At 41.9% G+C, this 25,378-nt stretch overlaps 1 protein-coding gene across 2 annotated transcripts in view; it reads right to left on the bottom strand.

Annotated features, from left to right (window-relative positions):
• The window catches only part of CHD2 (chromodomain helicase DNA binding protein 2), a 98,338-nt gene that overhangs the window by 30,752 nt on the left and 42,208 nt on the right, over positions 1 to 25,378 (bottom strand). For both annotated transcript variants that reach the window (XM_075858220.1, XM_075858222.1), the window contains exons 10-26: positions 25,242 to 25,342; positions 24,989 to 25,033; positions 24,406 to 24,584; positions 23,689 to 23,813; positions 22,946 to 23,162; positions 22,743 to 22,832; positions 21,331 to 21,521; positions 20,678 to 20,866; positions 20,414 to 20,576; positions 19,508 to 19,660; positions 8,646 to 8,717; positions 8,364 to 8,513; positions 7,158 to 7,306; positions 6,951 to 7,047; positions 5,937 to 6,029; positions 5,623 to 5,796; positions 5,018 to 5,193 (exon numbers count right to left, since the gene is read on the bottom strand). In XM_075858220.1, coding sequence (XP_075714335.1) covers positions 5,018 to 5,193; positions 5,623 to 5,796; positions 5,937 to 6,029; positions 6,951 to 7,047; positions 7,158 to 7,306; positions 8,364 to 8,513; positions 8,646 to 8,717; positions 19,508 to 19,660; positions 20,414 to 20,576; positions 20,678 to 20,866; positions 21,331 to 21,521; positions 22,743 to 22,832; positions 22,946 to 23,162; positions 23,689 to 23,813; positions 24,406 to 24,584; positions 24,989 to 25,033; positions 25,242 to 25,342 — 2,364 coding nt within the window. The remainder of the gene's footprint in view (positions 1 to 5,017; positions 5,194 to 5,622; positions 5,797 to 5,936; positions 6,030 to 6,950; positions 7,048 to 7,157; positions 7,307 to 8,363; positions 8,514 to 8,645; positions 8,718 to 19,507; positions 19,661 to 20,413; positions 20,577 to 20,677; positions 20,867 to 21,330; positions 21,522 to 22,742; positions 22,833 to 22,945; positions 23,163 to 23,688; positions 23,814 to 24,405; positions 24,585 to 24,988; positions 25,034 to 25,241; positions 25,343 to 25,378) is intronic.

The following is a 25,378-nucleotide window of genomic DNA, read 5'->3' as shown; positions in this document are numbered from 1 at the left end:
ACAGTGTGCACGCGATCGCGTGCACACAGCCCTGTGCCCTCGCTGTTACCAACAGCTCTGGGCACTGGGCAGAGTATCAGGGACCAATCTGATGGTCCCTGAACATGTGGTCGCTGTGACAACCAATCACAGCGATCACATGCATTTCTGCTTATAAAACAGTGTGCACGCGATCGCGTGCACACAGCCCTGTGCCCTCGCTGTTACCAACAGCTCTGGGCACTGGGCAGAGTATCAGGGACCAATCTGATGGTCCCTGAACATGTGGTCGCTGTGAAAATCACAGCGACCACATTTGTTTTATTTTGAGTTTTCTGGCAGTAAATCTCCTGCCTCTTTTCTTCTCCTCAAATATTGTTTCAGTTTGAGGAGAAAAAGAGACTCGGGAGAATTGCTGCCAGAAGATTACAGTGAAAAAAAAAAAAACAGTTACACTATAAAACATTCTCTGTATAGATAGATTTCTATCTATCTATACAATCTATCTATCCATCTATCTTTTTTTCTATCTATCTACCTTTCTTTCTTTTATTCTATTAGAATAGGCAGGTAGGGAGTATATAATTATATATATATCCACATATATATAATATATATAGCAATAGCGGTTTATTTTTTTGTTAGCGGTAGTGTAGATATATATAGCAGTTAGGCCCCATGCACACGACAGCAAAAAACCTCCGTTTTTGCGGACCGCAACTGCGGTCCGCAAAAACTGAGCCATTCACTTTCATTGAACGCTGACACCTTTCAGTAGCACTACGGAAGGGTGTCAGTGCCGTGGAAATGTTCCGGGAATTATGGAACATGTCCGTTCTTTCGCATTTTGCGGGCCGTGCTCCCATACTTTGTATGGGAGCACGGCCCGAAAATGCGGCTGTCAGTCAGCGGCCGGCCGTGCCCGCGATCGCGGACAGCAATTGCGGGCACGGTCGTGTGCATGGGGCCTTAGTTTGTGTGTTTTATAAAAAAAATAAAAAAATAAAATTTGTTTAGTTAGTGTTAGTGTTAGTTACGTTATGGCGAGGAAGTTGTTTAGCGCCGAGGAGGCATACGCCATGCTGTGGTCTGAGTCGGAGACCGCATCAGAGATGGCGTCCGAGATGGAACCTGTTTTAGGTAGTGACGATGACAGCGTCACTTCAGGTTCATCTTCAGGGGACGTTGTCCCTGATGCAGTCGAAACTGCAGAACATGAAAGCGCAGGGCCAAGTAGCGCTGTAGCACGGGACAGCCTGGTCCCTCCAGTCCAGGCTCTTGTATGGGCACCTGCCCCATCTTTTGGGCCTAGAATCCACGGATTTACTGCCACTCCTGGCATAACCGTGGACAATACAAATTTTGTCCAAATGGATTACTTCCATTTATTTATAACGGACGACATCCTAAATCAGATTGTCCACGAAACAAATTTATATGCCACGCAATATATAAGGCAGAAACCTTCATCCACCCATGCCAGAGATTGGACGCCCACCAATTTGCAGGAATTAAAAAAAAATTTGGGGCTCACCCACAATATGGGTATTGTCAAAAAGCCCTCCATTAGGTGTTACTGGTCAACAAGACCCGCCCAAGCCACCCCAGTATATTCTGCAGTAATGCCCAGGTCTCGTTATGAGACAATAATGAGGTTCCTCCACTTCAATGACAACGCACAGGCCCCCCCAAGTACCGATGCAAACCGGGATCGGTTGTTCAAAATAAGACCGCTAATAAATTCCCTGAATAATTTATTTCTGCAACTCTACACCCCTGAGCAGAATGTAAGTGTGGACGAGCAGATATTTTGGAAGTGTTATAGAAACTCTGTTGAGTTTTGTAAAACCAGCTTTGAAAAAAAGCGATATGTGAAATAATCTTCTTCTATCCTCCGCCCTCCTACATCTCTATGTGATAAATAAGGCCACATATTTGGTATCCCCGTGCACGGGAGAAGTGGCAGAATGTGAACGGAGATTAATTTTGACCGTGGTCTATACCGTGTGTGAAAAATGCTGGTATAAACTGACGCATTTGCTAAAAAATTGCTAATTTTATTTTGTTCCATCTTATTCAAGAAACTTTCAGAAGAAAACTGGACTGTCTAAAAATATGATAAACCCCTTGAAGAAAACCTTGTGGGGTCTGCTTGCGTGAATGAAGTCATTTATGGGGTGATTCTAATCTTTCAGCAGCATTAGGCCCCCCAGAAAACAGTATGCGGCTATAAAATCAAATGCAAAATTCCTGGACCGAAAAGGCCAAAAAGCCTCCTTTTATGCCAAGCCCTGGCACATGCCCGCACAGTGAATAAGGCACACATATTTGGTATCCCCATGCACGGGAGAAGTGGAAGAACGTGAAAGGAGATGAATTTTGGCCGTGGTCCATACCGTGTGTGAAAAATACTAGCCTAAACTGACGCATTTGCTAAAAAAGTGCTGATTTTATTTTGTTCCATCTTATTCAAGAAACTTTCAGAAGAAAACTGGACTTGCTAAAAATATGATAAACCCCTTGAAGGAAACCTTGTGGGGTCTACTTGTGTGAACGAAGTCATTTATGGGGTGTTTCCAATGTTTCAGCAGCATTAGGCCCCCCAGAAAACAGTATGCGGCTATAAAATCAAGTGCAGAATTCCTGGACCGAAAAGGCCAAAAAGCCTCTTTTTATGCCAAGCCCTGGCACATGCCCATGAATAAAGCACACATATTTGGTATCCCCATGCACGGGAGAAGAGGAAGAATGTGAAATGCGATGAATTTTGTCCGTGGTCCATTTTGTGTGTGAAAAAGCTAGCATAAACTGACGCATTTGTTAAAAAAAAAAGCTAATTTTATTTTGTTCCATCTTATTCAAGAAACTTTCAGAAGAAAACTGGACTGTCTAAAAATATGATAAACCCCTTGAAGGAAACCTTGTGGGGTCTACTTGTGTGAATGAAGTCATTTATAGGGTGTTTCTAATGTTTCAGCAGCATTAGGCTCCCCAGAAAACAGTACACTGCTATAAAATCAAATGCAGAATTCCTGGACCAAAAAGCCTCCTTTTATGCCAAGCCCTGGCACATGCCCGCACAGTGAATAAGGCACACATATTTGGTATCCCCATGCACGGGAGAAGTGGAAGAATGTGAAAGGAGATGAATTTTGACCGTGGTCTATACCGTGTGTGAAAAATGCTAGCCTAAACTGACGCATTTGCTAAAAAAGTGCTGATTTTATTTTGTTCCATCTTATTCAAGAAACTTTCAGAAGAAAACTGGACTTGCTAAAAATATGATAAACCCCTTGAAGGAAACCTTGTGGGGTCTACTTGTGTGAATGAAGTCATTTATGGGGTGTTTCTAATGTTTCAGCAGCATTAGGCCCCCCAGAAAACAGTATGCGGCTCTAAAATCAAATGCAAAATTCCTGGACCGAAAAGGCCAAAAAGCCTCCTTTTATGCCAAGCCCTGGCACATGCCCGCACAGCGAATAAGGCACACATATTTGGTATCCCCATGCACGGGAGAAGTGGAAGAATGTGAAAGGAGATTAATTTTGTCCGTGGACTATACCGTGTGTGAAAAATACTAGCCTAAACTGACGCATTTGCTAAAAAAGTCCTGATTTTATTTTGTTCCATCTTATTCAAGAAACTTTCAGAAGAAAACTGGACTTGCTAAAAATATGATAAACCCCTTGAAGGAAACCTTGTGGGGTCTACTTGTGTGAATGAAGTCATTTATGGGGTGATTCTAATCTTTCAGCAGCATTAGGCCCCCCAGAAAACAGTATGCGGCTCTAAAATCAAATGCAAAATTCCTGGACCGAAAAGGCCAAAAAGCCTCCTTTTATGCCAAGCCCTGGCACATGCCCGCACAGTGAATAAGGCACACATATTTGGTATCCCCATGCACGGGAGAAGTGGAAGAACGTGAAAGGAGATGAATTTTGGCCGTGGTCTATACCGTGTGTGAAAAATACTAGCCTAAACTGACGCATTTGCTAAAAAAGTGCTGATTTTATTTTGTTCCATCTTATTCAAGAAACTTTCAGAAGAAAACTGGACTTGCTAAAAATATGATAAACCCCTTGAAGGAAACCTTGTGGGGTCTACTTGTGTGAATGATGTCATTTATGGGGTGTTTCTAATGTTTCAGCAGCATTAGGCCCCCCAGAAAATAGTATGCGGCTCTAAAATCAAATGCAAAATTCCTGGACCGAAAAGGCCAAAAAGCCTCCTTTTATGCCAAGCCCTGGCACATGCCCGCACAGCGAATAAGGCACACATATTTGGTATCCCCATGCACGGGAGAAGTGGAAGAATGTGAAAGGAGATGAATTTTGTCCGTGGTCTATACCGTGTGTGAAAAATACTAGCCTAAACTGACGCATTTGCTAAAAAAGTGCTGATTTTATTTTGTTCCATCTTATTCAAGAAACTTTCAGAAGAAAACTGGACTTGCTAAAAATATGATAAACCCCTTGAAGGAAACCTTGTGGGGTCTACTTGTGTGAATGAAGTCATTTATGGGGTGTTTCTAATGTTTCAGCAGCATTAGGCCCCCCAGAAAACAGTATGCGGCTATAAAATCAAATGCAAAATTCCTGGACCGAAAAGGCCAAAAAGCCTCCTTTTATGCCAAGCCCTGGCACATGCCCGCACAGTGAATAAGGCTCACATATTTGGTATCCCCATGCACGGGAGAAGTGGAAGAATGTGAAAGGAGATTAATTTTGGCCGTGGTTCATACCGTGTGTGAAAAATGCTAGCATAAACCGACGCAATTGTTAAATTCTTGCATTTTTTTCCAATTTTGCCCACTTTAGAGAAAAAAAAAAAAATTATATATACTGACAAATGCCACTAAAACAAAGCCGTATCTGTCCTTTAAAAAGAGTGTAAAATTCAAAGATGAACTTTATTCACCTGCTGAGTTATAGTCATCTAAAGAAGCGCATAGCAAAATTGTGAAATTTGCTCTGGTCATTTAGCTGTAAAACAGCCTAGTCCTTAACCGGTTAAACAATGAAGGCTTCAACTGATATACCTTCTAATCTCTGGATCTGTAAAACCCTCCACAGTGTCCTTTCGAACACTGCGGGGACGTCCTCTGCGTTTGGGTTTTCGGTCATCATCTGAATCGTCGGAATCACTCTCTGAGCCAGAGGATCGCTGAGCTTTCTGTTTGGATTCCAGATCAGACTCGCTGTCATTTGCCTGTGCCTGGCAGATATAAATAAGTTGACATCACTGGGCTGCGCTACCTTCTGTTTTATGACATGCCTGCTATCTACACTGTATATCAACCGTTTATAATAATTTATGACATAATCTGAAATCATTTGTACAAATCTTACTGCAGAATAAATACTGAAAAAGCTGAATTAAAGGGGTTGACCCATATGGACAACCTACTCTAAACGAGGATCTTCTGAAAAAGAAATCTGGTATTACATGGTTGCTCTAAGTCCCCTATAGGGGTAACGCTCATTGGTACAACTCTTCGCTCTGGCTAATAGAGGGGATCCTAAGCAGGGAACTCCTATCTATAATGTCCATATGCCCTAGTAGTACAATTAAATGCCCAATAAAACATGGTCCCACAGGAGTGATGGTGCTGGGGGTGTTTAGGTACTTCAGTCCAGGTTCTACCTTTTTGTTTAAGCTCCGAATCCTAGGAAGCATGTAGATTTCATGTAGCTCTTTCTGCCGGGCTTCCTCTTCAATTTTCTTCCTTTGTTCCTCAGGAATGATGTCTTCCCAATCCCTTTGGCCTTGTTTTTCAAGATTAGCTTCTACTTCTTCCATAGTTGCAAAGTTAGCCACCTGAAAAAGGATGCAGAATAAACCTTATCTATTTCAAGTTCTTATTACAATGACCTTCTACGTATTGTCTTAAAATGGATTTAGTAGAATGTAGAAATCTTATCCACCAAATAATACTGGTAGAATTAGACACAGCTTACCTTGAATTGAGACAGCAGCTCATCGGTTGCACTAGAGCTAGGCTCATTCTCCCTGGTCTCTGCTAGGCGTAAGATCTCATCAATATCCATTTCCTATCAGTGAACAAGTCAAAATAAGAGAAAACTTAAAAAGGCGAGTTTACAAAAGTCCTGACGTTAACGAACATGCTCATGTCACAGATACTGGATTCAGTGCAGTGAACACTTTTATAAACATTCATACCGTTATTATTTATTAGTAAAAGCTAAATGTTGAAAAGCTTAACATGGTAAAAATGGTTACAGCTTTGCAAATATCTGTAGAAAGATCTGCTACCACTTGAGTTATCAAAACAAATTGAGCATATATTTGCTCATACAGTACATACAAAAACAGAATCCACATAAGGCCCATTTCACATCATCACTAGAAAATAGGAGTAACTAATATATATTTCCAGTAGCTTTATTATTTCCGGTTATAGTCTAGAAATCAGAACCAGTTAGAGGTCCCCATACTTTTTTCCTGAACTCTGTGAACAACTTGCATCAGTTATGTTATTCACTAGTGCTAAAATGTGTTATGTTGACTAGGCACGACATTTGCTTGTATAAACATTACTAAGAACCAGATTCTCTATGAAAACAGGTGGAGTTTATCAGCATACTTACATACATCTTAGACCTAATTCACACGAGCGTGTTTGGTCCGTGAGATACGGTCCGCATGTCGGCAGTATTTCCCGGACCGAAAACAGTGCAGGGAGGAATGCTACTAGCATCATAGTTATGTACGATGCCATGAGTCCCTGCCTCGCTGCGGGAACCCTGTCCCGTACTGTAATCATGTTCTCAGTACGGGACAGTAGTTCCGCAGGGAGGCAGGGACTCCTAGTGTACATAACTATGATGCTAGGAGCCCGGCTCCCTGCACTGTGTTCGGTCCTGGAAATGCGTCCGACATGCGGACCGTATATCACGGACCGAACACGCTAGTGTGAATTAGGTTTTACACAAACACCAAGTAATTCTAACCTGGGGTTCCGATTCCTCTCCTTCAGGTTCCTTAAAGAGGTCTGCTGCTCCAAACTTAAGAATAGCAGCTAACTCCTCCTTGTTAAATGGATTGGAACTGGAATAAAGAATAAATGTCAGTTAACTACAAAATACATAAATGACTACCACACATGAAAAGAGAACACAGAATTATAACCACAATTGATGAGTTTGTTGTGCTCCTACTTTGAACTTCCAGAGTTATTTTCCAGTACAGTCCGACCAGTGGTGTCCATACGCTGGATCACAAGATGGTCAAGGACCATCTTTTTCTTTGCCCTTTCGATGATCTCTTCTTCTACTGTTCCCTTTGTTACAAGGCGGTAAATATTCACCTATACAGTAAAAAGTATTACTTGTAAATTGCCCCTATAAGTATAACTTGTGTCACTAAACCTGTAAGGTAAGAGGTTTATCTCCATAAAGGCAACTAGAATAAAATTCATAATTTACACACTTAAAAAGGGGTTGTCTGGGCATGGAGCGGTTTTTCATACTGATGACCTATCCACAGGATAAGTCACCAGTATATGATCGGTGGGGGTCTGACACATGGACCCTGCACCAATCAGCTGTTCTGGCTGCCTTCGGGCACCGGACCTTATGAAGAGGTTGGTGCCGGAAGCAGATCTCTCCGACCACTGCATAGCGCCGTGCTGGGTTACCGCAGTTCTGCTCCTATACACTTGAAAAACAACAGAGCTGCAGTACGTCCGCAATACAATAGTCAGAGCCTTCTGCTTCCGGCACTGACCACTGCATAACTTGCGGTGCCAGAGGCAACTAATCAGTGCAGGATCCGGGTGTCAGACCCCCAACGGTCATATTCTGATGACCTATCCTGTGCATCAGTATGAAAAAACACCCCATGCCCAGAAACCCCTTTAAGCTCGTCATACCAAGGCACTCAAGTTTATAGGGTAAAGACAGATTTCTGATGGTTAAGTCCTTTTTTTTGTCCTATGAAAACCAATGCAATGTGGAAAAGTAGACGGTGTGGGGCAGTGCTGCAACAATGAAAAAAAGTAGGCTTTGTTGCTACAAGCATTATTGTTATCATTATTATTATCCAAAACATTACTGTAGATCTCCATGATTGCCTACCCTTGATTTAATGATAACTATCAAGCATTAGACATTTTATCATCTCCAAATAGACCGCTAACCAATGGCCTCTAGTGGACAAATCATTCACAACAGTAACATAACATTCTTTCCTTGATTCTTTTCCTTAAGTTGAGTGTCCCTATTTATTTATTTTTTTAATGCCATTATTCTGTGTTTAATTACAGTCAGATCCAGTTCTAGTATGGTTATTTCTTTCCTTTCTATTACAAGTTGTGAAATTGCACATTAGCATTACTGCTACCACAGAGTGTCTCAGGTTGCTACCTGTTTCTTCTGGCCAATCCTGTGAGCTCTGGCCTGTGCTTGTAAGTCATTTTGAGGATTCCAGTCTGAGTCGAAGATAACTACAGTGTCCGCAGAAGCCAAGTTTATTCCAAGCCCACCAGCACGCGTAGACAGCAAAAAACAAAAATCCTAAATATTAAAGAAAGATATTGTTATTGTGTTGGGGGTTTTACAACAGATACCTAATAAAGAATTACATAATAAGGCCAAGTATCAGGCACAGAAATCCTTAAGATCAGAGACAACAAAAAGCACTCTAACCTCTGAGCCTTCAGCATTAAAGTGGTCCAGCGCTTGCTTACGAAGCTCTCCCTTTATTGAACCATCCAGTCTCTGCAAATAAACAAAAATCAGATTGAGAGGCTAACAGGAGCACCGCAACACGAACATATGATAGCCTTAATACTCAAGGATTAAAAATAACTTTGGTGCTGCGTGCAACTCATGAACACATCCTGTAGATAGACACGCTGTGACCACGGATCGTTTTACAGTCTGTTGGCCAGCTAGCTCTTTTAACTCCATTGCTACCCATCTCGGGTGCCTTACATTTGCAGTTTATTATGTGACATTTATTGAGAATGCAATGGACTCATTTTTAGGAATGACATTTTTTTTTATCACTAGTTTGTTTAAAGGCGTTTTCACATTTTGAACATTTATGGAATATCCACAGAATATGCCATAAATGTCCAATAAGATGCTGGTCCTAGGACCCGCACATATTTTTAGAAAGGGGCTACCTGACCCCCGTCCTACCTTGTCTGGCTCCCGCCGCTCCCGGCCACTGTGACGAGGTGGTAGGGAAAACGGAAACAGCTGAGTTCGCTGAGCTACAGTTTCCATAATTTACATAGAACGGAGCTCAACTGTTTCCGTACTCCCAACCACCTCGTCAGTCAGCGGCCGAGGAGCAATGTGAGCCTGACAAGGTAGGACGGGGTGAAGGGGCTCTGTTCTAAAGAAAGGTGCGGGTCACAGATGTGAAACCCACATTTAAAGGACATTAATTACATGTCCCGTGGATATGGCATAAATGTCCAAGGTGGGAAAACCTTTTAACCCTTTCATGCCGACAATCTGTAGATACACGTCCTATCCGCATATACCCCGTGCTGCCAGGGCGTGACTATAAAGATCTCTGTTCCAGCCGGCATAGCGATGTGAAAAGCGCTCGGACGCCGGCTGTGTCAGCGTCCCCGGATCCCCAGCAACCTGTTCTCTGACAGCCAAACTGATTGGTTCGGCTACATAGAATATGATCACCATTATTAACTGCTGCCTAACCACCCACTGTAAATTCACGTTGGCGCTTGCTGGGCTCTGTGCAGGATCGACGTGAATTCACAGTGGGTGTTAAAAGCGCAATCTGGGTGTCTCAGAGTAGCGGTGACGCCCGGATCGCACTGTTAACCCCTGCCTCTGGTCCCGGAAACATGATCGGGACCTAATTGGTTCAGGTCCCGATCATACAATCGCATATTTGTTGTAGCAACAAAATGGAAAGTTTGCTGCTGCAACAAACTTTCCCGGGGAACGACTGCGGGTGCTGCAGTCAGTTGCATGGCAAAATCGGAGGCCATAAAACGGCATCCGGGTCTGCCATGCATGGAAGCCTATGAGGACCAGCCGGAGTCCTCATAGGCTTCCTGTCAGTGTGACTCTCAGCATCACTCTGACCATTTATAATACCTTACACTACCTAGGTAGTGTAAGGTATTATAGCAGCGATCAGCGCTGCAGGTCTTCAAGTAAAAAAAGTAAAAAAAAAAAGTAATAAAAATGTTTTATAAAAGTGTAAAAACAAGTAATAAGTTACAAAAACAAAAAATGCTTTTTTTCCTATAAGTCTTTTATTATAGGAAAATAAAACTGAAAACGTTAAAAAAGTACACATATTTGGTATCACCACGTTCGTAACGACCCAAACTATAAAATCGCATGTACCCCAAAATAGTACCAATAAAAACTACAACCCGTCCCGCAATAAACAAGCCCTTATACAGCTTTTTTGACTGAAAAATAAAAAAGTTATGGCTCTCAGAATATGGCGACACAGAAAATAACTAATTTTACAGAAAAGTGATTTTATTGCGCAAACGCCACAAAACATTAAAAAAAAACAAAAAACTGTATACACTTGGTATCAGCATAATCGTATCGACCCGCAGAATAAAGTAAAATGTCATTTATAACGCACGGTGAAAACTGTAAAAAAAAAAAAGAAGGACAAAAAACATTGTCAGAATTTATGTTTTTTTGTCACTTTGCTTGCCAAAAAATCAAATAAAAAGTGATCAAAAAAATCACATGTACCCTAAAATTGTACCAATGAAAACGACAGAATTGTAACGTAACAAATAAGCCCTCGCATGGCTTCGGTGGAGAAAAAATAAAAAAAAGTTCTGGCGCACAGAATATAGCGACAGAAATTGTGCAGAGCATTCCAAAAGCGGATAAGATCGGGCACCATTTAGCAGTGCTTGAAAAACGGATGCCAGAGGCAAGGAAGCCTTATTTCCCAGCTACCAATAGAACAGTTAAATTTTCAAATTTTGAATAATAATCTTTATTATGCTATTCCAGCAAGTAAACAGACAGACAAAACCAACATGAATAGTTAAAATTTTCTATGCATGGATGGGGTCAGTAGCCGTTGTGGCTATAGCAATATATATGTTTTCCTGCCGTCTGTGACTGCAGACAAGCAGATTCAGGAAGTCACCGATATCGACGGAGACCTCCTAAGTAGTTAAATTGTTAAATTATAAAGTAGAGATGCCCACATTCCAGCATGCGTTAAAATTAGGAAGAGAGCCCCCCCGACATGTTTCGCTACTTATGTAGCGTCCTCAGGGGTTCATGGGGCTACTGGCGGCGCGCCGGGAAACTCACGCTGTTATGGGAATCCTCTGTGACGTATCAGAGGGTGTGTACATGGATTGGACCAATGACAGTGAGGGTGGGCGGAAACCACAAAACCCCCATTTGAGTGGCAGGTAAAGCTGCCAATCGAAAAGTAGATAGCCCGAGCATTCACTAGAAATGACCCCGCATGCGCACAGGGGCTTATTCGGCACTTTATTTAGTGGACCACACGTAAGGATCATCAGATGTATAATAAATGCCTCTATTCAGGAACACTGGGCTTGAAAAGGTAGCCGTTGTTGTGATGGTTACACGGTCTATACCAGTAGGTGATGTGTAAGCCGTATAGTATACCGGCTAATGAATTAGGAAAAATATGTAAAAATGTAATATAACGGCAGATACTCCTGCCGATGGATGACAACAGGGTGCTGGGACACACACGGTCACTCATTAGAGTGCACGCATGTGTCCCCACAAAATAATAATATAGGTTTTTTAGCCAGAACCACAAATAGAATAGTGATAACGGTTAAAAAAGGGGTATTAAAGGTGTAGATACAACACCAGTGGGTAGGCTAGTTCTAACCAGGTACATGCAATATAGTTCTCAGAGTAGGTAGGGGAGATCTAAGTGGAACTAATCAAATGTTTACTAAGGCATAGGTCGATGCCCCAACCACTGCCAGCGGTCCGTATACAAGTCCAAAAAAGGGGGAGGGGTAGGAATACCATAGGTAGAACAGAGAGAGTCTGGGGCCGCCAGATCTCAATAGTTGGACATTGTCTGTAGTCTTGCATAATGTCACTGTATAAAACAAACAGTATATATATAGTTTTTAAGATACAAAAATAAGATTAGGTTATGAACATATATCACTGAAGTAGTGGTATTGAACTAAATGTATTAATCTGTCAATCTCAAAGAAAAGCCGTAAATGTAAATCCCTCATTAAGACCCGAAGGGTTGAGAGAGTGCAATCGATGAATCCATCGAGCTTCCTCCTGCAGTAGCATACGATCTAAATTACCAGCCCTTGGTCCCAATTTTACCTGGGTGACACCCCAGAACTGGAGTAACTTAGTGTCGCCACCGTGTAGCTGGTGCATATGTCTGGATAACGTAGTGTCCTCTTTATGATTAATCGTACTCAAGTGCTTTGAGATTCTCCTTCTTAGTTCCTGTATGGTCTTACCCACATATAGTTTGGGGCAAGGGCATTTCGCTATATATATCACCCCACTACTATGGCAGTTGATAAACTGCTTAATCACATAGATTTTACCGTCAAATGGATTCGTAAACGTTTTTGTCGTGGGCATAAAGGGACAGAAGGAGCAGCGACCACATGGGTGGGAGCCCTTGACTGGAGATTTTAACCAAGTCTGTTGAGAACTGCTTTTAGTGGTATAGTGACTATGTACCAAAAGTTCTCGTAGGTTCTTCCCTCTACGGTAAGTGATACTCGGAACTGCAGAGATGACTTGTTTGAGGTCTGGGTCAGTGGTAAGTATTGACCAATGTTTTTTAAGAATATCCATAACTTCAAAGGAACAGACGTCATAAGTGCCAATGCAGCGGATGGCACTGGATGACTCATTCTTGACAAGGTTTGTACCTTTGTCCTGAATCAAGCCCTGTCTATCAGTTGCCCTAGCCCTCGCATAGGCCCTATGTAGCCACTTTTTCGGATAGCCACGTGCCACGAATTTATTATATAATTCGTCGCATTCGATCTGAAAGGATTGTTCATCAGAACAGTTTCTCTTGGCTCGAAGGTATTGCCCTATCGGTATACCCCTTTTCAGGGACGATGGGTGATGACTTTGCCAGTGTAAAAGACTATTCGTGGCCGTGGCTTTCCGAAATATATCGGTATGGACACTACCGCCAGGGTCCAGGGAGATCTTAAGATCAAGAAAACTGATCTCGCTCTTATGTGTTTCATGGGTAAATCTCATGCCAATATCATTGTTGTTAAGTGTCAGAACGAAATCATTGAATAAATCAGTGTCACCATCCCAAAAAATGAGAATGTCGTCAATGAATCTCCCCCAAAACAAAATGTGTGATGTAAAGGAAAGTAAATTATCTGTGAAAACAATGGTGTCTTCCCACCACCCCAAAAATAAATTTGCATAGGTAGGTGCGCATACAGTGCCCATGGCTGTGCCTTTTACTTGTTTATAGTACTTTCTATCAAAGGTGAAATAATTATGTGTGAGTAGAAATTGTAACAGTGATAAGACAAAATCATTATGTAACTGAAATTGAATACCTTTGGTGCTTAAAAAGTGTTTAACTGCAACTAAACCTAATTGGTGCTGAATATTGGTATATAACGATTCTACATCAATAGTGGCAAGTATGGTGGTTGAAGTGACATGGATCTCCTGGATCCTGGCGACAGTGTCCTTAGTGTCCCTCAAAAAAGAGGGTAGGGAGGAGACGAACGGTGAAAGAATTTCGTCCACATAAAGGCTGATCCCCTGTGTGAGATTATCATTTCCTGATACGATTGGCCTACCAGGGGGAGGACGTGCAGCCTTATGAATTTTTGGCAGGGCATAAAACGTTGCTAAAGTCGGGCTAGGGTTATATAGTCGTTTGAATTCGTCTGTAGTTAGTAGATTATTAGTTTTTGCCTCCGAAAGGAGGACATGCAGTTCGGCCAGGAATCGGTCTGTAGGGTACCACCACCTATGTCATATTGACAGGTAACCCTACAGACCGATTCCTGGCCGAACTGCATGTCCTCCTTTCGGAGGCAAAAACTAATAATCTACTAACTACAGACGAATTCAAACGACTATATAACCCTAGCCCGACTTTAGCAACGTTTTATGCCCTGCCAAAAATTCATAAGGCTGCACGTCCTCCCCCTGGTAGGCCAATCGTATCAGGAAATGATAATCTCACACAGGGGATCAGCCTTTATGTGGACGAAATTCTTTCACCGTTCGTCTCCTCCCTACCCTCTTTTTTGAGGGACACTAAGGACACTGTCGCCAGGATCCAGGAGATCCATGTCACTTCAACCACCATACTTGCCACTATTGATGTAGAATCGTTATATACCAATATTCAGCACCAATTAGGTTTAGTTGCAGTTAAACACTTTTTAAGCACCAAAGGTATTCAATTTCAGTTACATAATGATTTTGTCTTATCACTGTTACAATTTCTACTCACACATAATTATTTCACCTTTGATAGAAAGTACTATAAACAAGTAAAAGGCACAGCCATGGGCACTGTATGCGCACCTACCTATGCAAATTTATTTTTGGGGTGGTGGGAAGACACCATTGTTTTCACAGATAATTTACTTTCCTTTACATCACACATTTTGTTTTGGGGGAGATTCATTGACGACATTCTCATTTTTTGGGATGGTGACACTGATTTATTCAATGATTTCGTTCTGACACTTAACAACAATGATATTGGCATGAGATTTACCCATGAAACACATAAGAGCGAGATCAGTTTTCTTGATCTTAAGATCTCCCTGGACCCTGGCGGTAGTGTCCATACCGATATATTTCGGAAAGCCACGGCCACGAATAGTCTTTTACACTGGCAAAGTCATCACCCATCGTCCCTGAAAAGGGGTATACCGATAGGGCAATACCTTCGAGCCAAGAGAAACTGTTCTGATGAACAATCCTTTCAGATCGAATGCGACGAATTATATAATAAATTCGTGGCACGTGGCTATCCGAAAAAGTGGCTACATAGGGCCTATGCGAGGGCTAGGGCAACTGATAGACAGGGCTTGATTCAGGACAAAGGTACAAACCTTGTCAAGAATGAGTCATCCAGTGCCATCCGCTGCATTGGCACTTATGACGTCTGTTCCTTTGAAGTTATGGATATTCTTAAAAAACATTGGTCAATACTTACCACTGACCCAGACCTCAAACAAGTCATCTCTGCAGTTCCGAGTATCACTTACCGTAGAGGGAAGAACCTACGAGAACTTTTGGTACATAGTCACTATACCACTAAAAGCAGTTCTCAACAGACTTGGTTAAAATCTCCAGTCAAGGGCTCCCACCCATGTGGTCGCTGCTCCTTCTGTCCCTTTATGCCCACGACAAAAACGTTTACGAATCCATTTGACGGTAAAATCTATGTGATTAAGCAGTTTATCAACTGCCATAGTAGTGGGGTGATATATATAGCGAAATGCCCTTGCCCCAAACTATATGTGGGTAAGACCATACAGGAACTAAGAAGGAGAATCTCAAAGCACTTGAGTACGATTAATCATAAAGAGGACACTACGTTATCCAGACATATGCACCAGCTACACGGTGGCGACACTAAGTTACTCCAGTTCTGGGGTGTCTCCCAGGTAAAATTGGGACCAAGGGCTGGTAATTTAGATCGTATGCTACTGCAGGAGGAAGCTCGATGGATTCATCGATTGCACTCTCTCAACCCTTCGGGTCTTAATGAGGGATTTACATTTACGGCTTTTCTTTGAGATTGACAGATTAATACATTTAGTTCAATACCACTACTTCAGTGATATATGTTCATAACCTAATCTTATTTTTGTATCTTAAAAACTATATATATACTGTTTGTTTTATACAGTGACATTATGCAAGACTACAGACAATGTCCAACTATTGAGATCTGGCGGCCCCAGACTCTCTCTGTTCTACCTATGGTATTCCTACCCCTCCCCCTTTTTTGGACTTGTATACGGACCGCTGGCAGTGGTTGGGGCATCGACCTATGCCTTAGTAAACATTTGATTAGTTCCACTTAGATCTCCCCTACCTACTCTGAGAACTATATTGCATGTACCTGGTTAGAACTAGCCTACCCACTGGTGTTGTATCTACACCTTTAATACCCCTTTTTTAACCGTTATCACTATTCTATTTGTGGTTCTGGCTAAAAAACCTATATTATTATTTTGTGGGGACACATGCGTGCACTCTAATGAGTGACCGTGTGTGTCCCAGCACCCTGTTGTCATCCATCGGCAGGAGTATCTGCCGTTATATTACATTTTTACATATTTTTCCTAATTCATTAGCCGGTATACTATACGGCTTACACATCACCTACTGGTATAGACCGTGTAACCATCACAACAACGGCTACCTTTTCAAGCCCAGTGTTCCTGAATAGAGGCATTTATTATACATCTGATGATCCTTACGTGTGGTCCACTAAATAAAGTGCCGAATAAGCCCCTGTGCGCATGCGGGGTCATTTCTAGTGAATGCTCGGGCTATCTACTTTTCGATTGGCAGCTTTACCTGCCACTCAAATGGGGGTTTTGTGGTTTCCGCCCACCCTCACTGTCATTGGTCCAATCCATGTACACACCCTCTGATACGTCACAGAGGATTCCCATAACAGCGTGAGTTTCCCGGCGCGCCGCCAGTAGCCCCATGAACCCCTGAGGACGCTACATAAGTAGCGAAACATGTCGGGGGGGCTCTCTTCCTAATTTTAACGCATGCTGGAATGTGGGCATCTCTACTTTATAATTTAACAATTTAACTACTTAGGAGGTCTCCGTCGATATCGGTGACTTCCTGAATCTGCTTGTCTGCAGTCACAGACGGCAGGAAAACATATATATTGCTATAGCCACAACGGCTACTGACCCCATCCATGCATAGAAAATTTTAACTATTCATGTTGGTTTTGTCTGTCTGTTTACTTGCTGGAATAGCATAATAAAGATTATTATTCAAAATTTGAAAATTTAACTGTTCTATTGGTAGCTGGGAAATAAGGCTTCCTTGCCTCTGGCATCCGTTTTTCAATTGCTGTATTAGGCCTGCCAACTACCAAGGGTCCAAACCTTTTCTGTGTTCCATTTAGCAGTGCGACACTGGCCACATATCTAGGAATTATTATTTATTTACCGTATTATTATACCCTCTTATTATGCCCTGATGTACTCTGCCCAGCTTACATATGCCCCCACATTATAAACTGAAATACCAGCAAAACCACAAACAGAACGATTACCAAGCAAAATCTGCGCTAGAAAATCCAAATGGCGCTCCTTCCCTTCTGAGCTCTGCCGTGGGTCCAAACAGCAGTTCATTACCACATATGCGGTATTGCTGTAATTGGGAAAAATAGCTTTACAAGTTTTGGGGTGATTTTTATTCTTTAATCCTTGTAAAAATTAAAAATGTTTATAATGTTTCAGAAAAAAAAGTAGATTTTCATTTTCACAGACAAACTCCAATAAGTATAGTAAAAGACCTGTCGGGTCAAGATGCTAGCTATACCCCTAGATAAATTTCTTAAGGTGTGTAGTTTCCAAAACCGTGTCACTTTTGGGGAGTTTCCACTGTTTTGGCACTACAAGACTTCTTCAAACCTGACATGGTGCCTAAAATATATTCTAAAAAAAGGAGGCCCCAAAATCCTCTAGGTGCTACTTTCCTTCTGAGGCCGATGCTTCAGTCCAGTAGCACGCTAGGGCCACATGTGGGCTATTTCTGAAAACTGCAGAATCTGGACAATTTCTCTGGTAAAACCTTCTGTGTTACAGAAAAAAATGTATTACAAATGAATTTCGGCAAAAAAAATAAAATTTGTACATTTCTCCTCTACTTTGCTTTAATTCCTGCGAAACGCCTAAAGGTTTAGGAAACTTTATGAATGCTGTTTTGAATACTTTGAGGGGTGTAGTTTTTAAAATGGGATGATTTATGGGGTCTGTCTAGTAGATAAGGCCCTCAAAGTCACTTCAGAACTGAACTGGTCCTTGAAAAAATAGCCTTTTAAAATTTTCTTGAAAATGTGAGAAATTACTGCTAAAGTTCTAAGCCTTGTAACGTCCTAGAAAAATAAATTAATGTTCAAATAACGATGCAAATATAAAGACATATGGAATATATGAAATAGTAACAATTTTGTGTAGTATTACTATCTGTTTTACAAGCAGATACATTTAAAACTAGAAAAATCATAATTTTTGCTAATTTTCTTTAAATTTTGATGTTTTTCACAAATAAGCGATGAATTTATTGACCAAATTTTTCCACTAACAAAGTACAATATGTCATGAGAAAACAATCCCAGAATCGCTTCGATAGGCAAAAGCATTCCAGAGTTATTACCACATACGTTAGATTTGAAAAAATGGGGCTGGTCCTGAAGGCCAAAATGAGCTTGGTCCTGAAAGGGTTAAACTGCTAATACAGTCAGAACCCCCCCCCCCCCCCCCTCTAATGGCTCATGACATTGAGATCTGAGTGCTAGTCCTTTTATTCTAGACACAGCAAGCGTTAAAAGTCATGACGTAGAATCAGGAATTTATTTGTCGGACAACAGACATTTCTCTTGGAAGCTATTTTAAACGCTTGGCAACATTCACTATAAATATACATTGCTTGAAGATAGTAATTGGCACCCTGTGCCATACATTTACGCCACTGTGATTGCGGGGGCACAACGGATGTGCCCATGTGATCACCCACAGGAGTTAACTGTGACTGACAGATTGAGACAACTCAGGTCCCGGCCGTTTAACGCTTGTCATAAGTGATCGCGGCATCACAAGGAGGGGAAGTAGTTTTAAACCGAATTGTCAGTCCCGGTGATAGAATTCACCAGAGCTAACAGCATTCTTCTTGAATTATCAGCTCCGTTCCTGCGGTTCTACCACATAACCCGCACTCTGATTCTCCGAATCATACAGAGTCTTCAGTGTAGACCAGAAGTCAAACTCTCTATGCATTCCTATGAGACTCACGTTGAGGCTGTCATAGGCTTGCATAGAGAGACTGACTTCCGGTCCACACTGAAGATTTTGTATGATTCGGAGTGTCAGAGTGCGGGTCACTTGGTATAACCAAAGGATCGGAGCTGATAATTCAAGAAGAAAGACACCGGTAAGAAAATCAACTGCACAGCTAATTAACAGATGCCCATCAGTGGGGGAGGTCGGAAGTATAAACTTAAAGAAGGGTCTTCCCATAACAGTGAGAACACTGATTAACTGCAAAGGTCATGTTCCGGCACGTCATAGCTGGCATATTGTAATCGGGGACCGCTGCATTGAAGAGGTGAGTCGTTTTTTTTTTTTGCTTTAAGACATATGCATCTTTTTATTTTTTTTTCAACAACCGGACGACCACTAACTATTAAAATGTACCCAATATTGTCATATTAAAGCTATTATTTCTCAAAGAGACAAAACCCTTTAGTACAATGGAATCTCCTTACAAATGTATTTATAACCGTTCTCCCATTGCAGTACCTGAAAAGGGTAGTGTTTTATGGTGAGGTATTCAGCCAGGATATCCAGCATGCGCACCATCTGAGAGAAGATGAGCACTCTGTTACCTCTTTCCCGCAGTCGGGTCAGCAGTTTGTCTAAAAGTACGAGTTTTCCGCTGCTCTTTATCAAGGACTGTAAGAAAAAAAAATGCTCATTATCAAAGGTTTAGATCAAAAGACAAGAGCAATTTAGATGTTTTACTGCTTGAAAAAACTGCATAAACTGATTTATTTTTTTAAAAACACATTTGTGATGTATTCTTAAATCTTCGTTGACAATGGATTTTGCATGGCTATAGGATTTAATCTGTGCAGTTTTAAGCCGCTGACTTGCAGAGAGGTTTGTCATGAAACAGAAAACGACCTGCTTAACGGGAGTGTATTACCTATTTTGTTTTTATACTAATTAAAAATATATTGAAACATAATTTTTCTGAGGTTTTTATTTTCGGATTGTATAATGTTGTATTCTATTTTCTGTACATGATTGCAGGGCAGCCATCTTGTCTGAGCTGCTGCTCTGACCTGTGAAAAGCAGGTCAGAGATCTGCTGTACAAGCCACCTAAACTTAAGAAACCTCAGTCAACAAATGACCTATTGATCTCTATGCGAGAGTGTTGTGGGCATGCTCTGTGACATGTACAGAGAATACCGTGCCAAGAGGGGAAGGAGGAGAGCAGTCGCCATAACCTATTATCACTGGTGTGATCCTGTGTTATCTGAACCCAGCTTTATAACAGAGCTGTTACTTTTCATTATAATACTGACTGTGATGATAGAGCGATAACTGCTGAAAAGTGATCTCTACTAAATATGTAGTGTCAGCGGTTTTGAGGGCTCAGAGACCAGTGTGAAAACAGCAAAACGGCAGCATTGTTTTCTAACCTGTAGACCTTCAAGCCTGCTTTCCTTTTCGGTATCTTCTGGGAATTTGATAAGGAAGCAGTGATTGCAGCATTTTTTGAGTTCCATTACAATGTTAAGGAAGCCAGATGTGCTACCTCTTGTTCCCTTGGACAAAGCCCTGTAATTTCTTGTTAAGATCCACCTTCATGAAAACATGGAAAGCAAGAGCTGCTGTGAGCAGGAAACAGATGGCACAAAACCAGAAACGATCTAAAGTTAAATTGCTGTGGGCAGAAGACTCACTTGTAATACTGCTTCTGCAGAGCACACATCTCTACGCGGAGGATCTGCTCTACTTTAGCTGGAAGAGATTTTTCCACATCTTTCTTAACTCTACGCAGCAAGAATGGCTCAAGAACTTTGTGGAGACTATGATAACCATTTTCTCTTCCTTTTCCATGTTCATCCTCAAAATCCTCCCAATATTCAAACCTAAAAAAAAAGAAAATTGTTTCATGTACAACAGCATCTGTTTCAACTGTAGACTAGACATATATAGAAGATATATAGAAGAATATAGAACCAGGCCCAGCTGCCAAAAGACAACTAGCAAGTTATTGAAAGGATAAGTGCATTGCATAACTTCTAGCTAGAACCACAGACAGTTAGGACCTGTTCACATCCGTGTTGGAGGCTCCGTTAGAAGCCTTTGTCGCAGATCTAGCCAAAAACACCGGAAACAGAAGCGCAGCATCAGATGCTGCGCTATTGTTTCCGATAAAACCATAGACACCCCAATGGAAAGACCAACGTAGGTGTGAATTTGCCCTTACACTAAAAGTGTACAAGGACCGTATCATGAAAAAAGAAAATTTCAATGACCAGAGGATGTCAATATAATGTTACAGTGTTAAGGTCCTGGAGGGGAGGGCTAATTGACCAGATGCAGTTCTTACTTTTCTGGCATAATAAAGTGCAGGAGTGACCAGAGTTCCTTCAATGAATTTTGGAGGGGAGTTCCAGTAATCAGCAACCTATGGTTGGACTTGAAGTCTATAAGTGTCTTGTACAATAACGAGTCATCATTCTTCAACCGATGCGCTTCATCAACTCCAAGAAAAGTCCAATTAATACTGCTCAGAACAGCCTTCAGAGAGATAAAAAGATAGTTCCGTTATATTACAGATAGCATAAGGCCTCATTCACACGGCAGGGTTTCCCGTCCGGGTGCCGGCCGTTCATAAATCGGCCGGCACCCGGCTGCATTAGGAATGATAGACCCCTAATGGGGCTATTCACACGACCGATTTTTTGACGGCCGGAAAATCCGGCCGTCAAAAAATAGGACATGCTCTATCTTTGCCCGGGCACCCGGCCGCCCGGCTCCCATAGAAGTCTATGGGGCCGGGTATTACACGGCCATCACCGGAATGTGTTCCGAGTGATGGCCGGGTTTCCCGTGGCTTGCGCTCTATCTCCTCCTCCTCACAGCGCAGAGTGCATGTGAGGAGGAGGAGTTGATGCCATTCTGACGAATGGCCTCGCTGCACACTGTGTTGCAGGGCCGGGGTGTACAGCAGGTGGAGGGAGCGCTGCGCTGGCTCCCTTCCCCTGCTTGTTAAAAGCACCCTGGCTCGGCGACACCTTAGATGGCGCCGCTAGTAGCAGCAGCTGCTGCGGCTGCTACTACTGCAGCGACGCCACTATAGCAGAGCGGGGAGGTATCTCCCCGCTCTGCTATGTGCTAGCCGCACTTTAGCTCCTTGAAGGAGCGGAATCCCCGTGTGTTCGGGGATTCCGCTCCTGGACAGAGCGCTTGATGTCTCTGTCCATATCTGGGCAGTGACATCAGGGGAAACTCCTGAAGCGGAATCCCCGAACACATGGGGATTCCCCTTCAGGAGCTGCCGCTGATGTCACTGTCCGGATCTGCCCGGCCCGGCACGGATGCATAACTTTATGCAAACCGGCCGGGCAGAATGGCCGATTTTACCGGCCGGCACTCGGGCTCGGACCCGACCCGGTCGTGTGAATCCCGCCTTAGGCTCTGTTCACACTACTGTTAGTTCTTTTCCATCAAGTTTTCATTGCTCTTTGAAAATTGAAATCGCATAGCATGTTGCACACTTTTCTCCAGTAACACAAAAAAACGGAAAAAATAAATAAAAAAGCCCACAAACCTCTCATCAGTTAATAGGGGAACAAAAAAACCCATGAAACAGATCATAATGGATCCATCAAACGCATAATGACTGACCATAGCAGATGTGTCATGGATCCTGTTAAAATTGAAGCCACGACACCAGTTTGAACAGAGCAGAACACACATGCATGAAACAAGAGAGCTGTAAACACTAGTATTGCTTACCTTATCCTTCAGTAAAATCTCATACGTTGTTAGTAGTGCATTAAACTTCATCTTCTTGCTCTGTTGATGAGCCCACTCATACTCCCTTATCTGTAAGTGGGGAAATCAGACTGCTGTGAAACAACATCCGAGCTCATTCACCGTCATGCATGAATGGCTTTAATATGGACAGATTTATTCCAGTAGAGCCGTTGACTACATACCGTATTTCTACTCCCAACATCTCCTATGTAAACCACCACATTTATTTCAGGAGACCACGCCTCAAATTCCCTTTGCCAGGAAGTAAGTGTAGATAAGGGAACCACTATGAGAAATGGGCCATAAAGCAGATGCTGGTGAAACAGGTAAGAGAGGAAGGAGATTGTCTGAATGGTCTTTCCCAGGCCCATCTCATCCGCAAGGATTACACTGTTATTTCTGTGGCCGCAAAAAGAAAAAAAAGTATTTATTTTTAGATAGAAGTATATGAACAGACTTAATCCAACATTTAATATATAGTAAAACATCTTTGTGGGTGGCTCGGTGTGTTTCTGAGATAGGAAAATTAGACTGCGAGACTCTGTACAGTGCTGGGTAATATATTAGTGTTATATAAGAAACAGGAAATAAATCAATAAAAATAAGGTAAGTAGTCAATTACAACTAAGCAACATAAGGGCTTGTTTACACAGCGCAGTTTTTCAAGAATTCAAAGTCTGTGTGCCTTTTTCTTTGTAAAAAAATAAATAAAATAGGAGTAAATCAGAGAAAAAGTACGAGGGAAGACTTATATTTTACTTTCTTAGATACAGTCCTAGTTTTGCTTATAAAAACGGCATTAAAACTGCACTGTGTGTACAAGGCCTGTGACACATAATGTGATACAATACAATGCCTGTGACACATAATGTGATACAATACAAGGCCTGTGACAGAAAAATTAAAATTGAAGATTGATACATACTTGCACCAAGAATGTGCCAGCCAGTTGAGGCCCTCCAGTTGGTAGTCACGAAGGTCAAGTCCCTCACCACCAATATAAGAGGGCTGCTTCTTCAACGTCACAAACCGTGGTCTCTGTCTCAGGATCTTTTTGGAGAGCATAGAAACATATTCGATTATCACACTCACACAGATTTAGTTTTATTGGTAACACTTTTTTTTACAGTACCAAAAGGGAAAAAAACTGGAAATGTATCTAACATTGTCATTAAAGGGGTTAACCGGTGACTCTCCGCACCCCATGCCAATCAGATGTTTGTTCGAGTGCTGCATCCTCCTCGTTGTTTACGTAGGTTTTATTCCTGTTACTTTCGTATCGGCTGTGTGAGGTATTGCAGCCCTGCCCTATTCACTTGAATGCGACAACACTGAAATACCTTGCACAGCTGCTATGACAATAACGGCGTGTGCAAGCACGAACAGGAATAAAACCTACGTAAACAATGAAGAGGAGACAGCGCTTGTATGAGCTCCGCACCCCTTCAAACAGCTAATCAACGGCAGTGCGGAGAGTTGGACCCCCACCGATCTAATGTTGATGGTCTACCCTAAGGATAGGCAATCAATTTTAAAATCCCAGATAACCCCTTTAAAGTAGTAGGGAAATATAAAGGAATGCATTACAATGATTTAATACAGTTGTCGATGTAACCAATATAATACAGAATATTCTACACACCTTGCAGTCTTTCACAGGGGTGTTCTTTGAGTTATTCCGACTGTTGAAACTATCAATACAGTGCTGAAATTTCTTCCCTATGAGAGCACCATCCTCCCAGCTGCTCTCAGCATAGGGGAGACCCATCCACTTGCACAGGTACTCCGGCTCATTGGAGGAAGAGTTCCTCCTGCTGTGGACTGGAATACAATTGACCACAGTGTTTAGAGTCAAGGCTGCAGCCCGTAGTAGCTGCTTAACACATAAAGTCATACGCAGCTAGTTTACAATTCTAATTTTCTAACTAAATTATCCAAGAAAGTGCAAAGGAAAATAGAATGAAACTTCAAATTGTTAATAAAAAAATATTTGAACCCTCTACCTAAGCCTTTTCATGACAGGCATGCGCAAAATAGCAGGAGTATTCGGCATGAATAAGCTAAATAAAGACAGAAATGTAACAAGAAATATAGAATACAGGTTCAGTAAAAGCCCCTAAAGCGAGAAATCAGAAACATACCTAAGACAGAAAAGAAAATAGTACCAGGCGGGTTTATGTTGCTATGCCCAATATTCCCTAAGTTTGATTGACATATTGCATTACCTGGAAAGTCAGAGTGTCCAGAGCCAGATTTACCCGTCTTCACAGCTGTAAACCAATATAGAGATCATTATTCATCAATGCAAACACGTAAAGTCTGCAGATATGATATTACTATTCACACAATCCAAGGTAAGCCAGAAAACGGTTTGGCCGGCCACAGGCAGCAAAATCCTGCCGATACATCCAATGGTGCAGTGACCGCTGGGTGATATATGTATAAACCACAATATTGTATTAGTATAAAACTGCTTACCTATGATCCTCTCAACTATCTGGTACTGCTTGTTCAGTTCCAGCGCTAGTTCCTGCTGGCAATTATAATACTCAAGATCTTCAGGAGAAATTTTTGATATCCTAACAATAAAATATACATTCAGATTTAAACATCAG

This window comes from Rhinoderma darwinii, chromosome 3, assembly GCF_050947455.1.
Source record: "Rhinoderma darwinii isolate aRhiDar2 chromosome 3, aRhiDar2.hap1, whole genome shotgun sequence".
NCBI lineage: Eukaryota > Metazoa > Chordata > Amphibia > Anura > Rhinodermatidae > Rhinoderma > Rhinoderma darwinii.
The sequence above is the reverse complement of the archived record's forward strand: the minus strand, read 5'-3'. Positions and strand labels throughout refer to the sequence as shown.